This window comes from Mytilus edulis, chromosome 6 (genome assembly GCF_963676685.1).
Source record: "Mytilus edulis chromosome 6, xbMytEdul2.2, whole genome shotgun sequence".
Taxonomy (NCBI): domain Eukaryota; kingdom Metazoa; phylum Mollusca; class Bivalvia; order Mytilida; family Mytilidae; genus Mytilus; species Mytilus edulis.
This window is the reverse complement of record NC_092349.1, coordinates 78,432,622-78,458,353: the sequence shown is the minus strand read 5'-3', so window position 1 is coordinate 78,458,353 and position 25,732 is coordinate 78,432,622. Positions and strand designations below refer to the sequence as shown.

At 33.8% G+C, this 25,732-nt stretch overlaps 1 protein-coding gene across 4 annotated transcripts in view; it reads left to right on the top strand.

The window, feature by feature from the left end:
- LOC139528515 (ubiquitin-protein ligase E3B-like) overlaps window positions 1-25,732 on the top strand; it is a 45,776-nt gene that overhangs the window by 4,864 nt on the left and 15,180 nt on the right. For all 4 annotated transcript variants that reach the window (XM_071324536.1, XM_071324535.1, XM_071324538.1 and 1 more), the window contains exons 3-17: window positions 574-623; window positions 2,989-3,059; window positions 3,449-3,513; window positions 5,177-5,233; window positions 6,143-6,247; window positions 7,540-7,639; window positions 8,116-8,195; window positions 8,643-8,725; window positions 10,998-11,103; window positions 17,004-17,124; window positions 17,801-17,835; window positions 18,401-18,430; window positions 18,866-18,978; window positions 19,561-19,703; window positions 20,235-20,390. In XM_071324536.1, the coding sequence (XP_071180637.1) occupies window positions 574-623; window positions 2,989-3,059; window positions 3,449-3,513; window positions 5,177-5,233; window positions 6,143-6,247; window positions 7,540-7,639; window positions 8,116-8,195; window positions 8,643-8,725; window positions 10,998-11,103; window positions 17,004-17,124; window positions 17,801-17,835; window positions 18,401-18,430; window positions 18,866-18,978; window positions 19,561-19,703; window positions 20,235-20,390 (1,315 nt within the window). The remainder of the gene's footprint in view (window positions 1-573; window positions 624-2,988; window positions 3,060-3,448; window positions 3,514-5,176; window positions 5,234-6,142; window positions 6,248-7,539; window positions 7,640-8,115; window positions 8,196-8,642; window positions 8,726-10,997; window positions 11,104-17,003; window positions 17,125-17,800; window positions 17,836-18,400; window positions 18,431-18,865; window positions 18,979-19,560; window positions 19,704-20,234; window positions 20,391-25,732) is intronic.

Below are 25,732 nucleotides of genomic sequence, written 5' to 3'. Positions count from 1 at the left end.
TATACTGATTGAGATTGTATAAGGGAGATAATTCCAATTGACGTAATAAATAAGGGAGATAATTTAATTCAGATTGTATAAGGGAGATAATTCCAATTGATGTAATAAATAAGGGAGATAATTCCAATTGACGTGATAAAAAATTGTACTGAAATTTATTAGGACAATATCAGCCAATCAAAATGCGAGAAATTACTCTCAATCAGGATAATAAAGAGAAATAAAAAATTGAGTTGCTTTATAGTCATAATATTTTTGATTTTTCACAGTTTTAGATTAAATATCTTAAATATATTATTGATATTGTCCTAAAATTGAATTTGAATATAATAATATGTAATATAACAAAATCAGGATAAATTCGTTACGCAGTGTTCAATTGTCCTAATACAGAATTTATTGGGTCAATAAAATTCATATTGGGTTTGGCTTCGCCTCATCCGATATGAGTTTTATTGACCCGATAAATTCTCGTATTAGGACAATTGCACACTGTGTAACTAATATTATTGGGCATGTACACATGATACTGATAGAGACAAGGCTTAATCTGTTTTACATTTTTGTTTACAGAGTGTGGTTAGAGGATTCCTTGAAAGACGTAGACTAAAACAATCAATAAAGTAAGAAAAATAAACAAATTTTCCTATCATGTAAATCTGCATATTGCATACTATAGTAAAAGGATATCTGTGTTAACATGAATGAAACTGCTATTTAATACAAAAATACAAAAACAAAATGCCATCTCATGATCTGTTGGTCAACAAATATACCCTAAAACAAGATAATTATTGAGTAATAACCTGTGATCAGTGGCTGATCAAGAAATTTTCACTTACTACAATGTACCTAAGAGGAGAGCCGCTTTAGTTATGCTTCAGTGATTCCAGAAATATTCTTCCAAGTTTTTACCACAAAAAGGAGGGGCCTCTTGGAAAACCCTCTGATATTAATTGGTCCTTGATTATTAAGGGGGTTACACTTTTAAACGTTTTATTAATTACCCTGTCATGTATTACTGTAAACCAACTTATTTTCGCGGATACTTGATTTCGCGTTTAGCCCTTTCTAGTCCATTTTGCAGCGATTAAATTGCGTGATTCTCAAATTTACCTGAGGAATAAAATTGAGAATGGAAATGGGGAATGTGTCAAAGAGACAACAACCCGCCCAAATAAAAAACAACAGCAGAGGGTCACCAACAGGTCTTCAATGTAGCGAGAAATTCCCGCACCCGGAGGCGTCCTTCAGCTGGCCCCTAAACAAATATATACTAGTCCAGTGATAATGAACGCCATACTAATTTCCAAATTGTACACAAGAAACTAAAATTAAAATAATACAAGACTAACAAAGGCCAGAGGCTCCTGACTTGGGACAGGCGCAAAAATGCGGCGGGGTTAAACATGTTTGTGAGATCTCAACCCTCCCCCAAGTTGATTAAGAAATAGTCCAAGTTTTACAATTTCGCGACGATTTATATTCGCGATCTTTTTTTGCATCACGAAAGTCGTGAAAATAAATCGCTCGCAAAAATAAGTTGGTTTACAGTATTTATTAAGTATTTGAATGTTCCAAAATCAATCAAATCTTGTATATGTTCATCTGCATAAGGTGGATTTCTACCCCACACAGCTCCTTTTGTAAAATAATTTCATTAAATGTCTTATTCGGGAGATTTTGTGTGGAAACTTCAATCACTATTTATTTAAGTACCATACTTTTGAAAAAAAAAAACCATAAAATATTTAATATAACCATGCTTATTTAAAATTGTATTCTGTTTTCTGTTAACTGTTAGCATGGTCATCATAATATTTAAGTTTATTTCTCGTTTATTAATGAATTATCTCCCCTAAACATCATTTTATTAACCCGATTTTTGTGACAAAAATGTCGGTTATTGATTTGGGGATGTACGGCGGGCGGCCGGGCGGCAATCAAATGTTGTCCGTGCATTAACTCATGAACCATTCAACCAAAGCTTTTAAAATTTTAATATGTTGTTACTGACAACTAAATGAAGGTCAAGTTCAATAATGGTGATTTTGACTTTTACCGTTCAGGAGTTATGGTTCTTGAAAGATTGAAAAATGGTTTTTCCAGTCATGTCCGTGCATTTACGCATGAACTGTTCTACCAAAGCTTCCCAAATTTTAATATGTTGTTACTGATGACAAAATGGAGTTCAAGTTCAATAATGACGATTTTGACTTTTACCGTTCAGGAGTTATGGTTCTTGAAAGATTGAAAAATGGAGTTTCCAGTCGTGTCCGTGTATTTACACATGAACTGTTCTACCAAAGCTTCCAAAATTTTAATATGTTGTTATTTATGACAAAATGGAGGTCAAGTACAATAATGACGATTTTGACTTTTACTGTTCAGGAGTTATGGTTCTTGAAAGATTGAAAAATGGTGTTTCCAGTCGTGTCCGTGCATTTTCTCGTGAACCATTCAACCAAAGCTTTTGAAATTTTTATATGTTGTTGCTGATGACAAAATAGAGGTCAAGTTCAATAATGACGATTTTGACTTTTACCGTTCAGGAGTTATGGTTCTTGAAAGATCGTAAAATGGCGTTTCCATTCACTTTATTGAACCATTCAATCTAAGCTATTCAAATTTTAATATGTTGATACTGATGACAAAATGGAAGTCAAATTTGATATTGACGATTTTCACTTTCACCATTCATCAGTAATGGTTCTTGTGATATTGCCAGGACACAAATAAATGTTAATAAATCCGGTTTGCTGTCGTTGTGACAGCCTCTTGTTTATACATAAAATTGAGAAAGGAAATGGGGAATGTGTCTAAGTGACAACAACCCGACCATAGAGCTGACAACAGCCGAAGGCCACCAATGGGTCTTCAATGTAGCGAGAATTCCGGTACCCATAGGTGTCCTTCAGCTGGCCCTTAAAAATATGTATACTATAAATACATGACTGCATTACTTAACTGTTGTATGTTTGATTACAGAAATGAAGTATCTGGCTTGTTACAGATTCCTACAGACAAAGACAGTGAATATCATCCAAAGTTGAAGCCAGGTAACCATAACAAAAACCGTATCAGTTATATCATTATAGATCAACAAGTGTTCTCTTCAGAGATGCTTGAGGTTGAAATATTTAAAAATTCAAAACCTAATCCAAAATGCTGATCATGAAAAGCTGTTAAATCTAAAAGTAAAGCCAAAACTGTTAAAACTGAAAGTAAAGCCAAAGCTGGCACTATATGCCTATTATTATTGAAGTTAAAAGTTGAATAAATCAGAGAAAAGGATGATTTTCGCAATGTTGATACCATGTTTGTGAAATCAAACTGAACGAGATCACATTAGTTTGCCAGAAAAGCCTAAACTATACTTTATGTTGTGATGAATTTAAATGTTAAGATATTTTATTTTAAAATAATTTATATCCATTTTTATTAACAGCTGTTGAAGTTTACAAGACTATCAAGAAGGTTTTATACAAGTTTAAAGAAGATGATGACAAAGAGGTATTAAACCTATGATTTAAGTCAAGAACTATGTTTCAGTCGTATTATTATCAGGAATAAAAATTAAGAACTAGATATTGATATTGACATTGCAATTTTCAATTATAAAACTGTCCATCTTTATACTCATAATTATTGAACAGAGAAACTATCTTTGGTATTTGTTGCTATTACATTTCATAAAATCTAGTCGGTAGTGTATTCGAAAATTTGTTGCCCTCAATTATCAGTGGTCTCAACTAGAGTTTAGTGGTGTCATGCGTGATAACAGGTTAAAGCAATCAATCATTAAATTGATTTTATGAAATTTTTTAGAGTTATCCAATCAAAATGAATGTAACAACAATGTTGCATTAGACTATATATCTTATTGTTTTTTTAGTGGAAGAAGACGTCAAGTCTTCTGAAGACTTAAGGGGCTGACCTTTGGCATTGAGCCTCCGTATGCCGCATTCGTTTCGTGTATTACAATTTCATAACAACTTAAGATTCCTGACACCGATTTTTACACATGATTAGGCATCTGAATCATTTAATTTGTAAATTAGGATTGAAAAACAATCACTATCGTAAATATGACCCTTTTATTTATGTAAATTATCAGATTTCATCTCATCCACATGAACGTTATTTGTTTACTTGTGACAGGATGTTTTAACTGTAGATATTTGTATTACGCATGCGTGAATTTGGTATCGGGACAACTCGCCCTGTTTACAAGTTCGCCCTTGAAGTTACGAATTTGCAATCCTGCAGACAAGAAGATTTTGTTTTTTTGTAAATAAAAAGGATATATTTCTTATTAAATTGTTGTCTTAATTCATTGTTTTCCTTTGTCATGTGAATTAGATGCCCTTCTACTCCAAATGGTTTGAATCTATTTATAAAATTATTCAAGACTCAGTTGACAAGAGCAATACGTTGCTGTTTGGAGAATGTGATTAAAATCTAAGCTCATAGAAAAAGAAATATAATTGAAACTCAATGTACCTCCTTCTGAAGAATGTATTGCAATATAAATATAAATTCCTTTTGACAAGAGAAAATTGTAACCTTTAAAAAAAAATTTGTGCAGGAAAAACCCATATGGGAATTGGGAACTTTCAAAAGTTGGCGGGTATGTAACGAGCCTTACTTTTTTAAGCTCCATTTGTGGGCAATATGTTTTCTAGTCTGTCCGTCCGTCCTGCTTCTGGTTATAAAGTTTATGGTCGAGGTAGTTTTTGATGAAGTTGAAATCCAATCAACTTGAAACTTAGTACACATGTGTTCCTTATGATATGATCTTCTTAATTTTACTGCCAAATTAAAGATTTTACCTAATTTTCATAGTCAACTGAACATAGAAAATGATTGTACGGATGGGAAATCCATGTACTTATGACCTTTTCTTGTTTGAAGAAAAAAAATACATTATAACGATAATGGAACAAAGCAGCCTGGGTTAGTGGGGCTGCTTTTATGGTAATTCAAGTTACCTTTTATTCACCTTCTTCCACTTCAGAGCTATCAGCTCTTTGATTTTTGTACAGCATCAAATATTTCATGCATGTTAAGAACAAGCTTTGCATTACCTAATTTTCCCTAAGGTTTTACTTTTGTCTATCTTTATTCATTCTAGTTTTCATTATATGATATATACATAAGTTTATTTTCTTTTCAGGCATTTTTATACCTGTGTCGCTACCTTTTATGTTCCATGGATTCAGATGATATAAAGGTTACTAGTAATATACATTTTAAGACAAGTGAATGCTATTCTGAAAGTTGATTACCATTTATTCAGTAATATCTTCATGATCAAGATTTTCACTTTAAATTAATCTTAAGACTTTTAGAGGATCAATATTACGTTATCAAATATATATGATTAGATTAAAAAATTAAAAGTTTATATATAGTACTCATAGTATTAATAAAATCTAATCAACTACATTAATTTTATATTCAGACATTTCATAAAAAAACACTCTTTTATGTTCAAGTCCAAGAGGATTAAATGTACTTTACATGTAATTTTCAGGCTTAAAGAAGATGACTGTGTGTTGTTTACACGATTCTAATTGCACCTTTATATATGCAAACATTGCACTCTACAACATTACAAATAACCTATAAGTTTATCAAGAAGTCCACAGACTGTTATAGAAATCATCCTAATTTTGCTGTTATGTGTAAGCTATCAGTGTATTACTGTAATACTTTTTGAACGACAATATTAATTATTACTTTAAATAGTGATTTCTTTCATTGAAATTAAGAGATAATTGTACTACTTCTTAGCATTAAGTAGCTGGAATGTCTTTTTATTTAAATTACACAAAAATATTTGCATCGAATGTCAAACCCATTTGTTTGCCCCTTCTTCTTTATATGGTTTGAAATAAACGTATTTACACTTTTGGTATTTAGCTGTATCCTTCCTCTGAATGACCTTAGATCGACTCTGAATCACCTTTTGAGGTCAAGCAACAATCACTTTTAAATTGTAACGTCAAGTATTTTAAATTATGATGTCAAAGTTTACAGGAACCTGTGTGATTTTACGTAATGGCGGACAAATTTGCATACAAGTGTAAATACGTCTATTCAATGTAGAATATATGTTTTATGTATAAATCTTTTTCAGGTCTGTTATATTGCTGTGGCTTTAAAGAAAGAATTTGTGTTGTCATGGATACAACAAGTCAAAGATATCAACTGGAAATGTTGTTGTTATTTAAGAGAATTAAAGGTAAGTCATTATACATTTAGTTACCATGGATACTGTGCTAGCATGTATTTATTCATGATTGAATAAGTATTGATATGATTTTGTAATTAGTATTTATTACTATTTGAATTTCACTTTGAAATAAATAGTTGACCATGTCATGCACTTAGGCGTTCTGATGGAGATATCAGCCAAATATTTTGTATTTTAAAGAAGCTAGGTTGTAGAGTAGCTACCATGTTATAGGAATACACATACTTTGTTTTATGAGACATATGTATGATCATTTCATGGACAACCAAAGTGATATGCTACTAACATACCGTATCACTACATAGTTCTTGATAGTACTTTAAAAAGATACTGTAATTACCAAAAATATCGAACTATACATACAATCCATGTAATAAAATTTCACACATTTCTTCAAGTTCACATCATAGTCATTATATAATCTATTTCATGATTAACGTTTAAAGTTATGAACGTGTGATATACAGTGTTGGTTTTGCCATAGTTTTAGGCCGTACAGTGGCCTATAATTTATTTCATGCTCATGGTATGAGTCTGTTGGGTAGTTTGATAGTTGAGTGCATTGCCAATTGTAGCACATCACTTTATTTTTGAAATATTTGACAGGATAGTATTGTACAATGCAACCAAGATGAATCAGTGAAAGATAATTTTTTCTGGCGATTTTTTTCACTGATTACTGTTGATAAAGGATGATTCTTTCTGAAATATCTCTCTGTATACATGTAAAAATGTATTACATATATAGATTCTACCACTGCATCGAGTGTGATACAATATTTATCCACTCGAGACAGTTGTCGAGAGTGGATAAATATCGTATTACACAAGAATCTGTTTCTCTAATGATTTTCAAACAATATGCATGCAAACGTTTTCCTTTTTTTGGACTGATCTGCAAAAAGATGTGTTCTTTCTATGTGACGTCATCAGACATGGTCGCCTTTTTTTATTTCGTCACAATAGAAAATTCAGAGGAAAGCAAGAAAATTTGAAGTCATAATCCGATTATAACCAATAAAGAACTGAGATCAAACAAACCACACGTTGATTAATTTTTTTTATACAATGGGTGCAGAAAGGGATAAATTGACGAAGAATTAGAGAAATAAGAAATACATATCTTGCTTATACAAATGTATATCATAGTGTTCTCACCTTAGAACACCAGCTTTCACTGTGATCATAATCAAACAGGACAGGTCTACTAGAGTATTATTTAACAAAATCACCTGTGTGTACGGTTAATCATGACATGATCTGAATTGTTCTATTTTTAGCCAGAGAACCATATTGATTTTAGTGTGATGATGTTACTGTTGAGAGTTTTAATTGTATTTACCAGTACATCTACATGGAAAATAGTTAAAAGTACACCAGGTTAATATCTTAGAATTTACATTAGGTATTCCACATGATTTTTCCATGCATAATATGACTTTAAAGTTTTATTTTTGAACCATGATATAAAAATAAATAAAATCAAATAAATTTGAATTTGACCGTTTAAACATAAAAGAGAAAAAAAGGGTTTACTAAGATTAAATTGGTCCATATAATGCCCTAGCGTAAAAGCAAAGTTTCTCTTTTCAAAAATAATGCATGGACTTTTTGATTAAAACTTCTGAAAAGAGAATAGAAATTTCAATTCTGTCTTTGAGCAGGTATGGAAATCAACACTCACTTTTGACTAAAGCTTGCAATTTGTTTCTTTATTGATTCTTTTTCTGTACATATATCAAAACATTATTTTAGGTGGTAAACTAAGTGTATTTTTCTGCATTAGCCTATACATGATAAATTATTTGCTCATACAATCCATCATCAACTCTATATCAGATATAAATGTTTTTCAGCACTTGCACCTGGTTTAAATCAACTATGTAACAATATTATGGGTGACCTTAATACTAGAGGACTCTACCCTATATTACAGGTCAGTATTTTTTTCATTAGAAACTTTAAGACAAGACAACTCTACCCTACATTATAGGTGTGTATCTTATTGTGGGTAATCTTAAAACCAGAGAACTCTACCACTTAGGCAGCACCAAATGAATATATTCAGTCTCAGGTCAAAAGTGTTTAACCTATCCTAAATTCCCCTATCATCTCATATAAAAACACATTTTTTGTAAACATTGTCGAAACCTAATTTGTTTCAATTCCTCTATGCTTGAGATGTACACACAATTATCTGATAGAATTATTAAATACCATGTCTACTGAAATAACATGTTTTTTGTCAGTCAGTGCTTTCAATTGAAATTTCCCATAGACTTGAAATGAGGATGCCACATGAACAGCTAAAAGTAATTCATCCAAAAAAGTTAATTTTTTGAAATATTGTTTGATTTCATTCAAATTGTCATTATTTTTCTAGGGTTTATTAACAAGAGGTCTCTCCAGAACCAAATGTGCTTTTAACCAGACCTCACTTTCAGCTATGGTCACTATAGCTTTAAGGTCAGTAAAACATATAAACTAAGACAACTTTTAACCAGACCTCACTTTCAGCTATGGTCACTATAGCTTTAAGGTCAGTAAAACATATAAATCAAGACAACTTTTAACCAGACCTCACTTTCAGCTATGGTCACTATAGCTTTAAGGTCAGTAAAACATATAAATCAAGACAAATTTTAACCAGACCTCACTTTCAGCTATGGTCACTATAGCTTTAAGGTCAGTAAAACATATAAATCAAGACAACTTCTAACCAGACCTCACTTTCAGCTATGGTCACTATAGCTTTAAGGTCAGTAAAACATATAAATCAAGACAACTTTTAACCAGACCTCACTTTCAGCTATGGTCACTATAGCTTTAAGGTCAGTAAAACATATAAATCAAGACAACTTCTAACCAGACCTCACTTTCAGCTATGGTCACTATAGCTTTAAGGTCAGTAAAACATATAAATCAAGACAACTTTTAACCAGACCTCACTTTCAGCTATGGTCACTATAGCTTTAAGGTCAGTAAAACATATAAACTAAGACAACTTTTAACCAGACCTCACTTTCAGCTATGGTCACTATAGCTTTAAGGTCAGTAAAACATATAAATCAAGACAACTTTTAACCAGACCTCACTTTCAGCTATGGTCACTATAGCTTTAAGGTCAGTAAAACATATAAATCAAGACAACTTTTAACCAGACCTCACTTTTAGCTATGGTCACTATAGCTTTAAGGTCAGCAAAACATATAAACTAAGACAACTTTTAACCAGACCTCACTTTCAGCTATGGTCACTATAGCTTTAAGGTCAGTAGATCATATAAATCAAGACAACTTTTAACCAGACCTCACTTTCAGCTATGGTCACTATAGCTTTAAGGTCAGTAAAACATATAAATCAAGACAACTTTTAACCAGACCTCACTTTCAGCTATGGTCACTATAGCTTTAAGGTCAGTAAAACATATAAATCAAGACAACTTTTAACCAGACCTCACTTTCAGCTATGGTCACTATAGCTTTAAGGTCAGTAAAACATATAAATCAAGACAACTTTTAACCAGACCTCACTTTCAGCTATGGTCACTATAGCTTTAAGGTCAGTAAAACATATAAATCAAGACAACTTTTAACCAGACCTCACTTTCAGCTATGGTCACTATAGCTTTAAGGTCAGTAAAACATATAAATCAAGACAACTATAAACCTAAAGTTGTCGTCTGCTAGGAACTCAATTACAAAAGTCATTATATAATTAGAGGGGAAAATATCATATAGTCTTAAGATTTAGAATGCTGGAAAAACAGAAAACAAACAGAACTAGATTTGCCATTGCAAGCAATAGCGGATGTCACCCTTCCCCCTATTGCCACTAAGCGGCAGCCATTTCTATGGCAACGGCAGCCATTTTCAAATTTTCAAAGTCATTAGTCTCATCTTTACTTGTCAGTTAACAATAATATCAAGTTTCATTAAGTTCAAAGCATTTTAAATTTTTTTGACATTTTTGCAGTTTCCATGGCAACGGTGGCCATTTTGAAAATTCCAACTTCAAAAGTCTCATAGTTAACTATCATTAAGATTGGTTCCATTGGCTCCGAGAAAACTGCCGGACAAAATAGGTGGAAGAATAATAATAATAATACAGAAAAAGAAACAGAGGAAAAGCAATATGTCACCCGACATTGTCGATCGGGTGACATAATAATAGAGGAAAAGCAATATGTCACCCGACATTGTCGATCGGGTGACATAAAAATATTTGAAAAAAATATTGCTTGGAATCAAACATCATGAACATTGTTCCTATCTATAGTAGCTTGAACACCAATATGATACTATAAAGAGCTTGTTTTACTATGAGTGGCTGTGTACTTCAATTGGTTTTAGGTAAATTTAAGAATGTATATAAACTAAAGATCGTATGATAAGCAATGATCATGGATATTTATATTAAAGACAATAGAATGTTTGCCTTGTATATTAATAGGACAAAGGTGTTCTATAATTATTTCATGTTGATCTTTTATATGGAATCCATCTTTTTTATTGACTAACAACAATAACATGGTGTGACATATTATTTCTAATTATAAAACAAAACATCAGTGACTGCCCATGCTCTCCATTACACCTTTGCAACAATGCATAGAACTACTATATATTGTTAAAAAAAAGCTTAATTCAGTTTGTAATTTTCTGGCATTTAAATGTAAACAAACTTAAAATCTTTAATGTGTTTGTACTGATGTGTATATTGTTTTACTTTTTTGTAGACCACTGATAGCAGCCAACTTTTCAGACAATCTACTGACAGTGTTTGTATTAAACATTATGTCTGTCCCTGCTGTTATACATCATGTGTCCAATCTGTCACAAGAGGTAATTATATCTGTTTTTGAAAAATGACGCTTTCAGCAGCGGCATGTTTCTATACTAGTGAACTGAACTTCCATTACATTTCTCTGCCTACCGCGCTTGGTTCGTATTTACTTTCCATTACATTTCTCCGTCTATGGCTCTTGGTTTGTATTTACTATTTTACATTTAAACTGGAATTTGCTTTTATTATGATTTTTGTGTAGCAATCAACCGGGAACCAGTTTACATACCTCCGGTCCTTCTTATTACCAAAAAGATCGTAGTGTACCAACCAATGTTGTTAAGATACTCATAAATCTATTTTTATAACTTTATTGATTATGTGAAGTAAAACTAAAACATTGTTAAAACATTAAAAATCTATAATTAATCGGGGAAAACTTGATAGTCTTTTCTTTTTACAAACCACTGCCTTTTTTATAAGAAAATATAATGTATCCGTGTTGGTCCACTTTCTATTGGTTATAAGACAGATCGAAGTACCGGAAATCCGACTCAATCTTTCTTTACAAAGTTACAACATTAGAGTCTGTAACAGACTGTATCTGTATGACATGTGCATTGACATGTGCATAAATTGTCGATATCGATGCTGGGTTTATTACAACGGTAGTATTGGCAGGGTGGGATCGTTCGCCCTGATCGGCGCGATCACTGTCTTACGAAATTCTAGTCAAATCGGCACTTGGTTAAATCGGCACCTGGTCAAATCGGCATCTAGTCAAATTGGCACCTGGTTAAATCGGCACTTGATATAGTCAATTCGGCACCCATGTTAGATTTGTTTAATATATATTTTAACAGTATAAATCAAAAACAGTAAAAATCAGGAATGGGTTGTCCAGAAATTTTACAGTATTTACCCAAGAAAAGGTAGATAAGGAAGGGGTTGGCCAGAAATATTAACCTAATTTTATCAATGTTTATTCAACATTTTTAAAGGTTGAATTATTTATATTTATTATTGGATGCCTAATTGACTTTAAATAGGTGCCGATTTGACTAGATGTCGATTTAACTTGTACCATATTATTAAGGCCCAAAAGTGAGTTTGAATATTGAACAGTGTTTTACTTGGCGGAATGTCAATACACTCACAGTAAGAGTTATTCTTTACTTGCTTTTCCACAATAATTGTTTCATGGTATTCTTTGAATTTCTCAGCAGTTATGGTTCTCTTCGGACAAGCTTTTAAGAGGAATTCATCTGGTTCAATAGCGTGAATCAGCATGATCAGCCCCTCAACTTCTTTGTACATAAATACTAACTTTGGCTTGAACGTTTTTGTCTGGAGATCTTGTTGTAGTTCCAGTTTGGCAAGCATTTTGGAGTCTTATCCATCCTCTTTTGACTTGTAATCTCTGGTGATAAATATTGCCGCTTGACATGTTTGTTTTTGTTACCGGGTAGGGGTGGCATACGATGGCTTCATATTAAATTATGAGATCAATTCCTAAAGGTCTAGTTCATTATCCAATCTGACACAAATTTCAATAACTGGAATGCCACCCAAGTTGAATATATGGTGACCCACTATAACAGCATAATTACTTGGGATTGTGTTTAATACCATGATGGTTCAATGGCATAAACTTAAATGGAAACAAAATTTAACATGAAAGATTGTGGATTAGTGTAAAATAAAAATAAAACTAGCTTACTATAATATATGGGTAAACAGGTCGGGACCACTACCTTATATGGAAATGCATAAATTAGCATACTTATGTTCTCGCACATGTAATTGTTTATTTACATGTGACGCAATTTATTTTTACCTAGGTTTTTGACCAATCCAATAAATGAGTCACAATGCATGATGGACTACTACGTGTTTACAATCAACCAAGAACACGTGTTATTTACTGAAATACAACACATTTTTTCGTGCAATGCGGGATTCACAATTTCGCTTAGTTTTTCATTTTGTGTATCCTCATTATAGTTCGTGATATAAAGTATTACTTCCATGCTCAGATTAACGAAGAGTTGTTTCTATGCGAAGAAAAAAGGGTTTGAATTACTCGATATATAGCCATTAACATGTTTGATGATGGCACAGAGATTTCATGTATTTGTCCACCAGAAGCAACGAAACAACAGCGAAAAAACACAATTACCCATGAGACAAACTTACTGGTGTAAAGTAAGCCGTCGATAACAGCCGCTGCTGATATTCAAGAGTACAGCAATGTTCGTATAGATAATTAAAGGCAAATGTGGGATCCTTGAATTTTGTGTTCGTAAAAAAGGCGAAGAAATATTTACATGCATGGCAGTGTTAACAAAATCTATAAGTATTTTTGTTGGTCACATTTCAGTATATGGGACTTCCAAACTGTTCCCTTTTTTTAAGGTAGTGAAGTCAGCAACTGTAGTTTCAGTTTGTTCGTTTTTTAACGGGCTCGGACATTTGCCAAACTGAATAAAATCATTACAGCTGATTTCTTAAACCTGCAAAGTAAAACTTTGGTTGGCTTGCTTGCTTTGTTTGTATAGTTGTTTATACAAGCTTTGAAAATAAGATTGACATCTTTAAACAATATATATATAGGCATAGTTTAACTTGTATATTTTATATTTTGTACAATATACAAACAAAGCAAGCAAGCTAACCAAAGTTTTGCTCCACATGCATAAGGAAATAAGCTGTAATGATTTAATCCATATGTATGTGCGACAAGGTGGAAAATTTGATATGTTTTGCAAAAATTGCAGCGTTGGATCTATAATAAAAAAAGAAGTTGTGGTATAATTGCCAATGAGACAGCTGTCCACAAGAGACCAAAATGACACAGAAATTAACATTTATAGGTCACCGTACGACCTTCAACAATGAGCAAAGCCCATACCGCATAGTCAGCTATAAAAGTCCCCGATATGACAATGTAAAACAATTCAAACGAGAAAACTAACGACCTTAATTATATAAAAAAAAAAATGAACGAAAAACAAATATGTAACACATAAACAAACGACAACCATTGAAATACAGGCTCCTATACAATATATTTTTTGTTGATGGGATAGATTTCTTGTCCTATTATATATTTAATTGGGCCGTTTTTTTTTTTGTTTTTTGTTTTTTTTTTATTTGGATTGTTTTACACAAGTAGTTTTTTTTGGGTCATTGATAGCTTCCTTTTCAGCATTGGACCTATGACTGCTTACTTTACTAAATTATGTCTTTATTGGAAAGATGTCTCATTTGGCACTCATACCTCATCTTCTTATTTCTTTATACAAAGCACGTTTTAGAAATAGGTAATATGGCACCCACTATGCTCCAGAGACTTTTAATATTGGAGATATTTCACATATTTCAACAGGACAGCAGCCGAATGTTAAAAAAACCTCTGAGGTATATTTTGTGATAAAATTAGCAACAAACGGATAATATCGATGGATGAAACTATAAAAAAAATGTATTGAGCTATATACCGTCCCCGCTCAGTGACGGATCCAGGGGACGGGGGTTCAAGGGGATGGACCCCCTTTTTTGGACGATCAGTGCATTTAGATGGGGACATGTAGTTGGAACCCCCCTCCCCTTTTGTCCAGGGTTTGGACCCCCCTTTTTAAAATGGCTGGACCCGCCCTTGCCGCTTTCATAACACTTCTTTTTAGCATACTGAATATTATGATGTTCTTACTATTAGTTCAGGTCCTGATAAAAAAAAAATACACATGCAGTACAGAAAGAAGAGTTCAAAGAAAGTTTCTTGTTTTTCTAGGCAGAAATGATTTTGCAAATTACATTATACAGGTTTAAAAGAGCTCAAATAATTTTCTTACTGGACAGTGGTCACTTCATTGGATATTTCACTGTGTCATGTCGTGAAATTAATGCAGGTTCAATTCATAACAATGCACAAAACCGGTTCAACTACTTTTGCAAGGCGAAAAAGAAAGTCGAATCGTGAAGCCAATAAACAATATTTTTTTAATCTGAGCATGCAAATTGAAGATTACGTTATATATTTTACATTATATATATTTGCAGAATAAAAACTTTGGTAATGAGAGTCCCAGACAATATATTAATTGACTGTTTCCCCGCTAATTCCACGTGTTTTAAGTAGTAGTTTACTCGTAGTAGCCCACAATGCATTGTAGTTCATTGAGTCGATTGGTCAGTTTTTCAAGGCCAAATTGGCCTTGTGTTTTGGAAATTACTATGCAAATATATTCTGACGTCAGAAAATCTAGAGTTCTCGACCTGTTAAAGAATGAATATCAAATTATATGGGTCATGGGCAGAGTTGTTATAAAATATCAATATGGCAGAGAAGTGGTTTCAAGTTTCATATAAAGGGACCTGACTGACGTGAAATAAAAAAATCAAAGGAGTATCCCTATTTGTCTAATCTTCAATGTGAAATAAAACATGTATAACAATATTGTGTAAATCTACAGAAATAGAATTTCCTTCAAGTAACAGAAATGACTACATTTGTGTATGCCACTAGTAACTTATTTAATGAGTATGTGGGTAATTAGTCCTATAACATATGACCTCAGGAGCATTATTTATTATTTCTATTTACTGTTCTGATAAATTTTTTTTTTACTATCAATGTGTCACACTTCGCATTCAAAAATTTAAAAAAAAATGAAAATATCAGTATAAAAAAGTTAAAAATTGAATAAGAATGCGAAGTCATATGTTTATAGGACTAGTGGGGTATAAGAGCTTATTACAACAGGCTCTTCATAATCATTTGGTTTGAAAGGATACTAGTAGTCTGTATTCTTGAATTAGAAAAATGTAATTGCAAGAAAAAAAAATACACATTAATTAGAATACTTTAGATCATTCAGGTAGTCTTTATTTAGTACGTACAAAAGGACAGCAAGTAGTCATTGGATATTGTAGATCATATAAATAGTCTTGACCTATTTATTAGTACAAAAGAACAGCTAGTAATCATTGGATATTGTATGTCATTCCAGTATTCTTGACCTATTTATCTGTACAAAAAAAAAACAGACAGTAGTCATTGGATACTGTAGATCATTCAGGTAGTCTTGACCCATTTATTTGTACAATAAAACATGCCAGTAGTCATTGGATACTGTAGATCATTTAGGTAGTCTTGACTCTTGACCTATTCATTTGTATTAAAAACAAACCAGTCAGTTGTCATCTTCACTTCACACACTCATATACGAATATCAATTATATGCTTACGAGACATGTTGCAATGTTCAACTTATTACGGTATGTGAAAATCAAGACTTGCATAAAAAAATATCCCAATATTAGAGGCAGTGGCGTCATTTTTCCTCAGAGCTTTCAGCTCTTTGATTGTTGTCATATATCTTACTTTGAGTATATTCAGTTTTTTGTCACAATAATTTAATTATTGTTAGTGTGAAAAAGTTGCGATGTATGAGACATGTATCCTCCGAAATACAAGGATGTGAACCATTGCAGCTCACTGTACACCTTTCAACAATGAGCAATTAATAAACAACATATACTCTGCTCCTTTTGGGTGCTGTGATTGGCAAATAAAATGTTTGTTTGTTTGTTTGTTTGATAAAGCGATAAAAGCCCTTGAGATGACAAAATATGAAACAGTTGAAACCAGAAACCTAACACACTGATTAATATGTAAACAATAAATGAATTACAATTATATGGATAACTACTGGCTTACATGATACTGGCTGGGTACAAGTGCATTCAGAATTTGGCAGGGTCTAACGTGTTTGTGATCAATCTCGCCTTACCTTGAAAAGCATAATAAAAGATCAAAATTAAAACCAGTTGAAAAGTGTTTGATTGATTAGTTTTAATAAGACAACAGTTTAATGACAAATAATTTTTATGTATACCATGACATTTTGTCTTAAAAAAACAATTAATTGATAGTTGAGGCCAATATATTTTTCAGTGTTTGACTCTACTGGTAACTCACAGGATATTTAAGAGATCCCTAGATCTGCTGTCCAATGAACAGAGTACCAGAATTATCTTCAATACACTAGAAGGAAACTATGCACTATGTTTGCTGGGTGGGTATTTATTGATTTATTTGAAGATCATGCTCAACAATCAAAAAGCAGCTGTATTGGATCAATTATTGTTTAAATTTAATATGGGCAGCTGCTGTCACCTAATTTAAATGTTGGTTTCAGCTTCTTTAAAATAATAAAAATAAAATACATGCTTATGGGATAGAGCAAGAAATTTTTTCAATTTAGGTACAAGAAAATACCAGTGTACCTGCAATAGATGGGATCTTCCTATTTAACTATGAGGATTGCTCTAGGTTTGACACCCAAAAACAGTTCATGTGAGGTTTAGACTGAAAGGAATGTAAAATGATAGTTGAATCATCTTTCTGATGGAGTATTTTGTTTGAGTTGTCCTCTTAAAGAAATTTGTGACAGTCAATTTCAGTCTGTAACTTTACAGCTTGATTCTTCTATTCAACATGCAAGGAAATTTGCAAACTAATTTGAATAGCATTTTTAGATCCATACCAAGAAGGCACAGTTTTATTCTCTGAAATGCTTACTTGTTTTGAAAAGAAACAAAAGTAAATCAAATTGTTATTAATTGGGCTGCTTGTCAAATGTACACTGTTTTTACGTTTGAAACAAAAATGTATAAGAATTTGCAACTTTCTCTCTTTTTAAGTGTATTTTGATGGTATGAAGTTGTAAAGTTTGTTTTTCTCCTTTACAGCAAACATGGTACATCTTGGTTTTGTAGAATTAGAGGTAAGTCTTTGTGTTTATATAATGACCAAGAATGCAATGAGTTTGTTTTCCACAAGACAAACAAAAGTACAAGATACACATCAGACTTAAAATCAACTTCGGGAACTATTATTAGGTTGTGAAATACATGTAGCTTTAATAGTGCTTTTTAGGATAGTATTTCCTATTTTCATTATTTTTATAAAAACTGTATAAGAGAGTTAAAAGATACCAAAGGAATAAGGGATGACATCAAAAGATCAATGTAAGATAAAAAACTTAATTCAAATTGTTTGGGGGTGGGGGAGTTGAACTGCTGCAAGATGTGGTTATTCGACATTGATTTTTACATATATCTATAACTGAACTTTTGATGTCGTCCCTAGTCAAACTCATAATCAATAACAAACTGACGCTTCCTACACCAATAAAAACTGACTGTCATCAAATAGCACAATAGCTGAAGGTGATGTTGAACATCAATCAATTGCAGTATTGTTGTTTAAACATTGGCAGTTACTTAAAAATACAGGCGACTTTATTTAGTATTTCAACATTTCATGAACGAAAATAATTATTTTTTCAGGGTCTTGTTGAAAATACAATCAAATTTATGGTAAGTGAATTAGTGTAAAATAGTTTTGTTTAATTTGTTATTTCATTGATATGTTTTTATAATTAAAGGAAGATACTTTGATTGATTGATTGATTGATTGACTGTGATTGAGTGATTGATTGATTGATTGATTGATTGATTGATTGATTGATTGTTGCTTGTGGTAGAAAGGCTAACAAAAAACTCCATAATAAATTCAAAAAGTGGAAGTCAATAAAATGTGACAAAATTAACTGCTGAACTGTTTCATCAATCCAAGCTCTAGTGTATAGTATATTATAAGCAATCAGCCATTTTTGTCAGTTTTTCATAATTGTTTTATTTTAATCATTCAGTTTTGTTATTTGAAACTTTAAGCGTATGAAGTTGTTTAATGGTCAATACCTGTTTTAGTTGCTTAATTAAATGTTGCATAAGTATCATTTCTTTTTATAGACAGTTGTTATTCGGCTTCTGGAAAACTGTAAGAAATATGTACAGAATAAAAAATCCAGTTTAACTCACTGGCATCCTGTTCTGGGCTGGTTTTCCCAGAAGACAGATCCAAGGTAGGAGGATAATGGATGAGTTTTCCCTTTTTAAAGTTAAATTATTTTTGATGATCTATATGACAGGATAGGTTGATAAAAAAAAAAAAAAAAAAATTAGATTTAGACAGCATTATTTGTAACAGTTCTGAAATCACCTTAGTTGATGTCGCATTTTTATCATTGTTCAACAATCAATATTTTTCTAAATTCACAGTAGTTTAGATGAGGGCTATTTCATCAAAATGTAAAGAGGAGGGTAGGAAGGGACTTTCAAAATAACTCCACAACCAAGAACCATTTTTTAGATAATTTTGATTAATGGTAATAGACACATACTGAAAAAAGACATGAATTTCCCTTCCTACGCTCCCACATACTTTTAATTGAAAAGCCATGACAGGAAAGATGTCTCATTAGCACTGTTTCCCATTGACTCATTGGACAGTCGTTTCCTTTCAACTTCTCGGATCTGTTTACATTGCAATGCTTTTTTAGAGTGTTTAGCTGTCATATACTTCAAAATGACTGCCATTACTAATAAAGTTATTGCTTAATCAAATTTATGAACATATTTTTTAATCTAATGTTTTCTTTTTTTAGTTTGCATGCCTCCATGCCATTTGTAGTGAAACAGCTACAGTTATTGTGGAGTGAGAAGATGATAAGACTGATGTTTGCTGATCTCTTAAACTACATAGAAATAGATACAGAGAAAGCCAGTAAAAATCCTTCACCTTCTAAAAGTAGGTCACCTCATTCTTTATCTTAATCTTCATTGAAAAATTTGTATGTAACTGTAAAAATACAAAGGGAAATGCATTATATTTAAGAGAGAAAACAAATATATAGCAGTCTCAGCATTTCAATTAATTACACTTTTGCTGAAAGAGTCAATAAAATGCCTCACATTATTTTGATTTACATAGAAAAAACTGTAAAGTGCCAACAAAATAATCCTTATCTTTGAGAATTAAAGTATTGCATCTAAAATCGTCATAGAAATTTCTATTTAAAAGGAACAGTTATAAACATGATTAACTCATTTTATTTCTCTATATCATAACATAATCTTTCTAGAGAGAAAGCAAACAAGAATTACATTTTCTTAAATAATCTTTTGTATCTTCACTTGCATATTGATGCAGCTCTTTCAAATACAGAAAAAAAGCAATTCCTTTCAAAAGAAGGTAATTGTAGATTAATTGACAAGAAAATTTATGCATAGAAGGTGCAGGAAATATTTAATAATCCATATTGATGTTATGTATTTATAGATATAATTAAGAAAGCACTAGATAAAGCTTCAACAAAATCATCTGGATCTAAAATAAAGTTAGATAGTTCTGTTAGTACGTCTACATGTCTGCCATGTGTCCTGTATCAGAGAACAATCAACACTTTATCACAACTCAGGATGGATATACTTGGAGGTAAATTAGATCAACAATTTACCGTTGTTTTCAAAAATTTTGCACTGATTTTTTTTGTGGTGATTTTTTAATTCTCATCACTTTGAGTGATAAGAGTAATTCTCAGTTGAGTATAAAGAGAATGTTGTATGTCATGTGTTTACCTCATTGACGTTGCCTAGGAAAACAGCAATAAACAGAGTATCAATATTCTTTAAATATTCGAGTTTTAAAAAATATTGATTGTACATTTCTACGCTACTTCTCATAAAAAATTTTGATTGTATTTCTAGGCTTCTTCTCATAAAAAATATTGATTGTATTTCTAGGCTTCTTCTCATAAAAAATTTTGATTGTATTTCTAGGCTTCTTCTCATAAAAAATTTTGATTGTATTTCTAGGCTTCTTCTCATTAAAAATATTGATTGTATATTTGTAGGCTTCTTCTCATAAAAAATATTGATTGTATATTTTTATAGCTATAAATACGTTACCATCATAAATTCTGAGTGTAACCCCAATTGCGTCATAGGTCAGATGGAAAATCCCAACTAAAAATAAACGTACTCTCACTGGTCCGGACATATACCCCTGTTTGCCCATATTCTTCCATTCAATTTCCATCTGCGACATCGGTCACACGTGCACATCAAGTTTTACAGATTCAACAGAGAAGTGTTTCGTTTTTTTTGAATAGCTTAATTGCTTTTCATATATATTGTGTATTTTATTGGAAATATATTCCCTTGTTTTGTTTAAATTTCTAAACAAATTATTTGTGTTTTTGACTAAAGTAAAATTTATTATGGACTTTAATTTGAATAGTCCGTATGTAAGTATTCCTGGTTCGGACTATCTCTTAGATGGGTCACTACCTTTAAGTCCCCCCCCAAACTACCAGTACATTGACCGGAGTTTCGACAACGGTGTCTGGTATTGCTACCTATCCGACCCTTTCACAAGGTTCGGCCATGCATTTTGGGGGGGTACCTACGTCAACTTCGGTGACTCATACTTTATCTAGGTCTGTTAATTCAGCGGGTACTATTAGTTCTGTCCCAGGTACAGCTATGGGCTTGAACTTGCCAGGTTCTAGACCCCCATTATCCTATTGTGGGTATATGCTTCCCAACACGGGCACACAACCTTTACCCTCATGGTCTCAGCCACCTTGGCCACAGTCTTACCCTTATGGTGGGTTTATGCCAAACCAACCTGGTTTTTGGCCTTATAGGGACAATTTCTATGGTCCCCCTTCTGGGGTAGCTACTGCACCACCTTTAGCTCCTGCTCTACCCGTAGCAGTATCTTTGACTTCTGCAGTAGCTCCTTCTACTACCGTACCTGACTCTCAAGCTTCTAGTTCTTCTCATGGTACTCAGGTTTCTGATCATGCATCACCTTTGGATGGTTTACAGAAGTTACTTTTAGACTTTGGTGAGTCTTTCAAGGCTGAATTTAGTACTCTATCCAGTCGTATGACTCTACTGGAAAATAGAGTTTCTTCTCATCAACCTTCTCCAGCTAAGTCTGTAGAATGTGATGAGAGGGAGGATGACGAGCTTTCTGTTTCCCCTGGGAGTCATGAAAGGGCTTTCCTCACTGATGAGGATGTTGAAAGTTCTTCTTCTCCCAAGGTATCGAAGACGGCCCCTGAGCCTTCTTCTAAGTCAGCTCAACAACCTCCCACCAAGGAGACTGAGGATCCTCCTTCCTTGAAGGATCTTAGGGATAAGGTGTATACCTTGATGAGGGATGAAGCACATATCCCTTTTCTCTCTCCTTCCAAGCCGAAGAAACCTTCTTCAACTTTTGAAGCTTCTTGTGGTATTTCTCAGGATACTGTGACTTCTCACAATTCTTTTCCTGAATCTGGCCATATGACTTTTGCTTTACAATTTATTAATGAAGGTATCGCTAATTCTGCTAGTGAAAAGGTTGCTAATAACAATATCTCAGGATTTGGAATGTCATCCTTTTCTGATCAGGTTAAGTACAAAGATTTTGATATCTTTGATTCTTCACTGGGTAGACTTGTTCCCAGTTGTGACAAATCTATGTCATCTTTATTGGGAAAAAAGCCAGTAGATGGTCTTCGTCTCACTCAACCTGTTTGGTCAAAGACTGAGAATCTCCTTCGTAGTGCTTCTCAAGTTCTTGGCACAGCCGAACATTTTCTAGCTGCAACCGGACATTTGCTTAACAGCGAAGATTCGGTTGTTCCAGCAGAAGTACGATCCTTCTTACTTCAACTGGATAAAGCTTTAGGTTCATCTCAGTTGCTTTTAATGGGTTCTATTGCTAATTGCACCCTATCTAAAAGAGCAGAGTATCTTGAAAACATTTCTATCGCTGAGCCTTTGAAAGATTCTTTACTGAAATCTCCACTCTCTGACAAGATGTTTGGTTTACCCTTACAGCGGGTTCAAGAGGAACTCAGCAAAAACCCTCCTCCAGTCAAAGTTAGTGTACAAGTTACTAATGGCAAGAGGTCGGTTAATGCTACATCTAGTTCTAATAGTACTTCTGCTTCAGGTGGTCCTCCTTCTTCTGCTAAGAAAAGGAAGAATAACTACGGCAAACCGCAGAACAAACCCAATAACTCAGGAAAAAGCTCAGGTAAGCCTTCTGGTGGTTTTAAGGGTTCCAAGAAACCTGGGTCTAGTACCTAGGTTCTTGCCCCCTCGTACGTTATTGACAGCTTCCCCAAGGGAAAAATTTACAACAAGTTCCTCAAAAATCAATACCAGTAGGGGGGAGGTTAAGTTTTTTCCTAAATCAGTGGAAGAAAATTACCTCAGACTGTTATGTGCTGTCAATAATTCGAGGGGGATTAACACTTCAGTTCAAGAACCCACCTCCTCTATCTGCAGTTCCAATGAGTTTGTCTCATACACAAGACCCAGTCAAGTGTCAACTTCTATCAGTAGAAGTGGACACTATGTTACAAAAAGCTGCAATAGAGGAGGTGTCGATCTTAACTCTGTCTCCGGGATTTTATTCCCGTCTTTTTCTGGTTCCAAAGAAGACTGGAGGAATGAGGCCAGTCATAGACCTATCTATTCTGAACAAATTTCTTATTGTTCCCCACTTCAAAATGGAAACAAACAGATCCATCAGGGCTTCAATCCTTCCAGGAATGTGGACTACTTCTCTGGATCTTTCAGACGCGTATTTCCACATTCCCATTTCCAAAACTTACAGGAAATACCTTCGCTTCGTTTGGAACAACAAAGTTTTCCAGTTCAAGGCTCTCCCTTTTGGCCTGTCTACAGCCCCTTTGGCTTTTACCAAAATCATGCAGGCAGCTATAGCTCACCTACATTCCCTGTCTATTCAGATTCATTCCTATCTGGACGATTCCCTTCTCAAGGAATTTTGCCCAATCAAATTGAGGGTTCAGACAGACTTGGTCATCAATTGTTTTCTGTCCCTAGGCTTCCTTATCTCTTGGAAAAAGTCAGAGATAATTCCGTCTCAAGACTTTGTTTTCCTGGGAGAACATTTCCTAACCAGTGTAGGCCTAGTCCTCCCACCAGAGGAGAAATTTACAAAACTATGTCAGAAAATACATTTATTCCTGACGGTTCAATCAGTCACAGCACGTCAATTCTTGCAACTTCTGGGTCTATTGAACTCTCTGGCAGATGTAATTCCATTGGGACGACTTCACATTCGTCCGCTTCAGTTTTATCTGCACAAGTTATGGATTGCAGCTTCACAAGAATGGGAAGCATTGATTCCAATCACTCAGCCTTTATTTCCACACCTTCAATGGTGGTTAGTACAGGAAAATGTAATGAGGGGCCTATGTCTGTCCCCTCAAGTTCCCAGTCTAACATTATTCACAGATGCCTCCACCCTCGGTTGGGGAGCATATCTGGAGGGGCTTACAATCTCGGGAGTCTGGAGTCCAGATCTTTTGGAAGAGCATATCAATGTATTGGAAATGAAAGCAGTTCTGTTTGCACTGAATCATTTCCAAATGTCTCTAAAGAATCAGTCTGTCATTCTGGCCACGGACAACACAACAGTTGTAGCTTATCTCAAGAATCAGGGAGGAACTCATTCACCTTCTCTTTATCAGATAGCCAGAGACATTCTCCTTCTGTGTTTTCAACTCCAGGTTCATCTAGTGGTGAGACATATTGCGGGGCACCTCAATATTCTAGCCGACACTCTATCCAGATCCCTTGCTCCAGTAAACACGGAGTGGGAACTACTTCAAGTAGTTTTCAAAGCTGTGACTCTTCATTGGGGGTCACCTCAGATAGATCTGTTTGCGACCAGTCTCAATCACAAACTTCTAACATTTGTGTCTCCGGTTCCAGATCCAAAATCTTTTGCGGTAGACGCAATGAGCCTATCTTGGAAAGGAATGTTCGGATACGCCTTCCCTCCTTTCAGGTTTCTCTCCCCAGTACTTCAGAAAATAGCAGGGGAAAATTGCAAGATCATAGTTATTGCTCCAGCATGGCCAAAACAGTCTTGGTTTCCAGACCTTCTGCTCCTATCATGTGCTTGTCCTCTGGTTCTACCTCTGAGACCAGACCTTCTGTCTCAAATCAAGGGCAAGGTTCTTTATCAAAATCCAGAAAAACTTCATCTACACGCCTGGCTTCTCTCAGGGTTAGCCTCAGAAAGAGAGGTTTTTCTGAAGGAGCAACCAAGCATCTCACAAAGTCTGTCAGAGACTCCACTAGCATTGTCTATGATGCAAAATGGTCAATCTTCTCAGATTGGTGTAGTGAGCGGGAAATTGATCCTTTCCAAGTCACTGTACAACAATTAGCAGACTTTCTAGTTTTTCTTTTTGAATCCAAAGGATTATGTCCCTCTACTATTAAGGGATATAGATCAGCTATCTCAAGAACTATTCATATTTCTGGTGGCCCAGATTTTGGAATCAATGAGCATATTTCTCTTTTGGTTCGTAGTTTTAGTCTTGAAAGACCAAGACAAAAAACTTTAGTTCCTAAGTGGGACCTTGGACTAGTTTTATCCTTTTTAAAACTTCCTCCTTTTGAACCAGCAGAAACAATAGATTTAAGGTTTCTTTCCTATAAATGCTGTTTTCTTTTAGCTTTGGCTTCTGGACGGAGAAGGAGTGAAATCCATGCCTTCTCTATTTCTGATGCTTGCCTTCGATTTAACAGGGATAAATCTTCTGTTACTCTTTTAACGGATCCTGCTTTTTTGGCAAAGAATCAGATTCCAGATAAGGGTGCAGAACCAGTTGTGATTCCTGCACTCCCTAGCGATTCTATTTCTGTACTTTTATGTCCAGTAAGAATCCTATCTATTTATCTGGAAAGAACGTGTAGTTTACGTTCTGTTTCTAACTCAAGACTCTTTATTCCTAT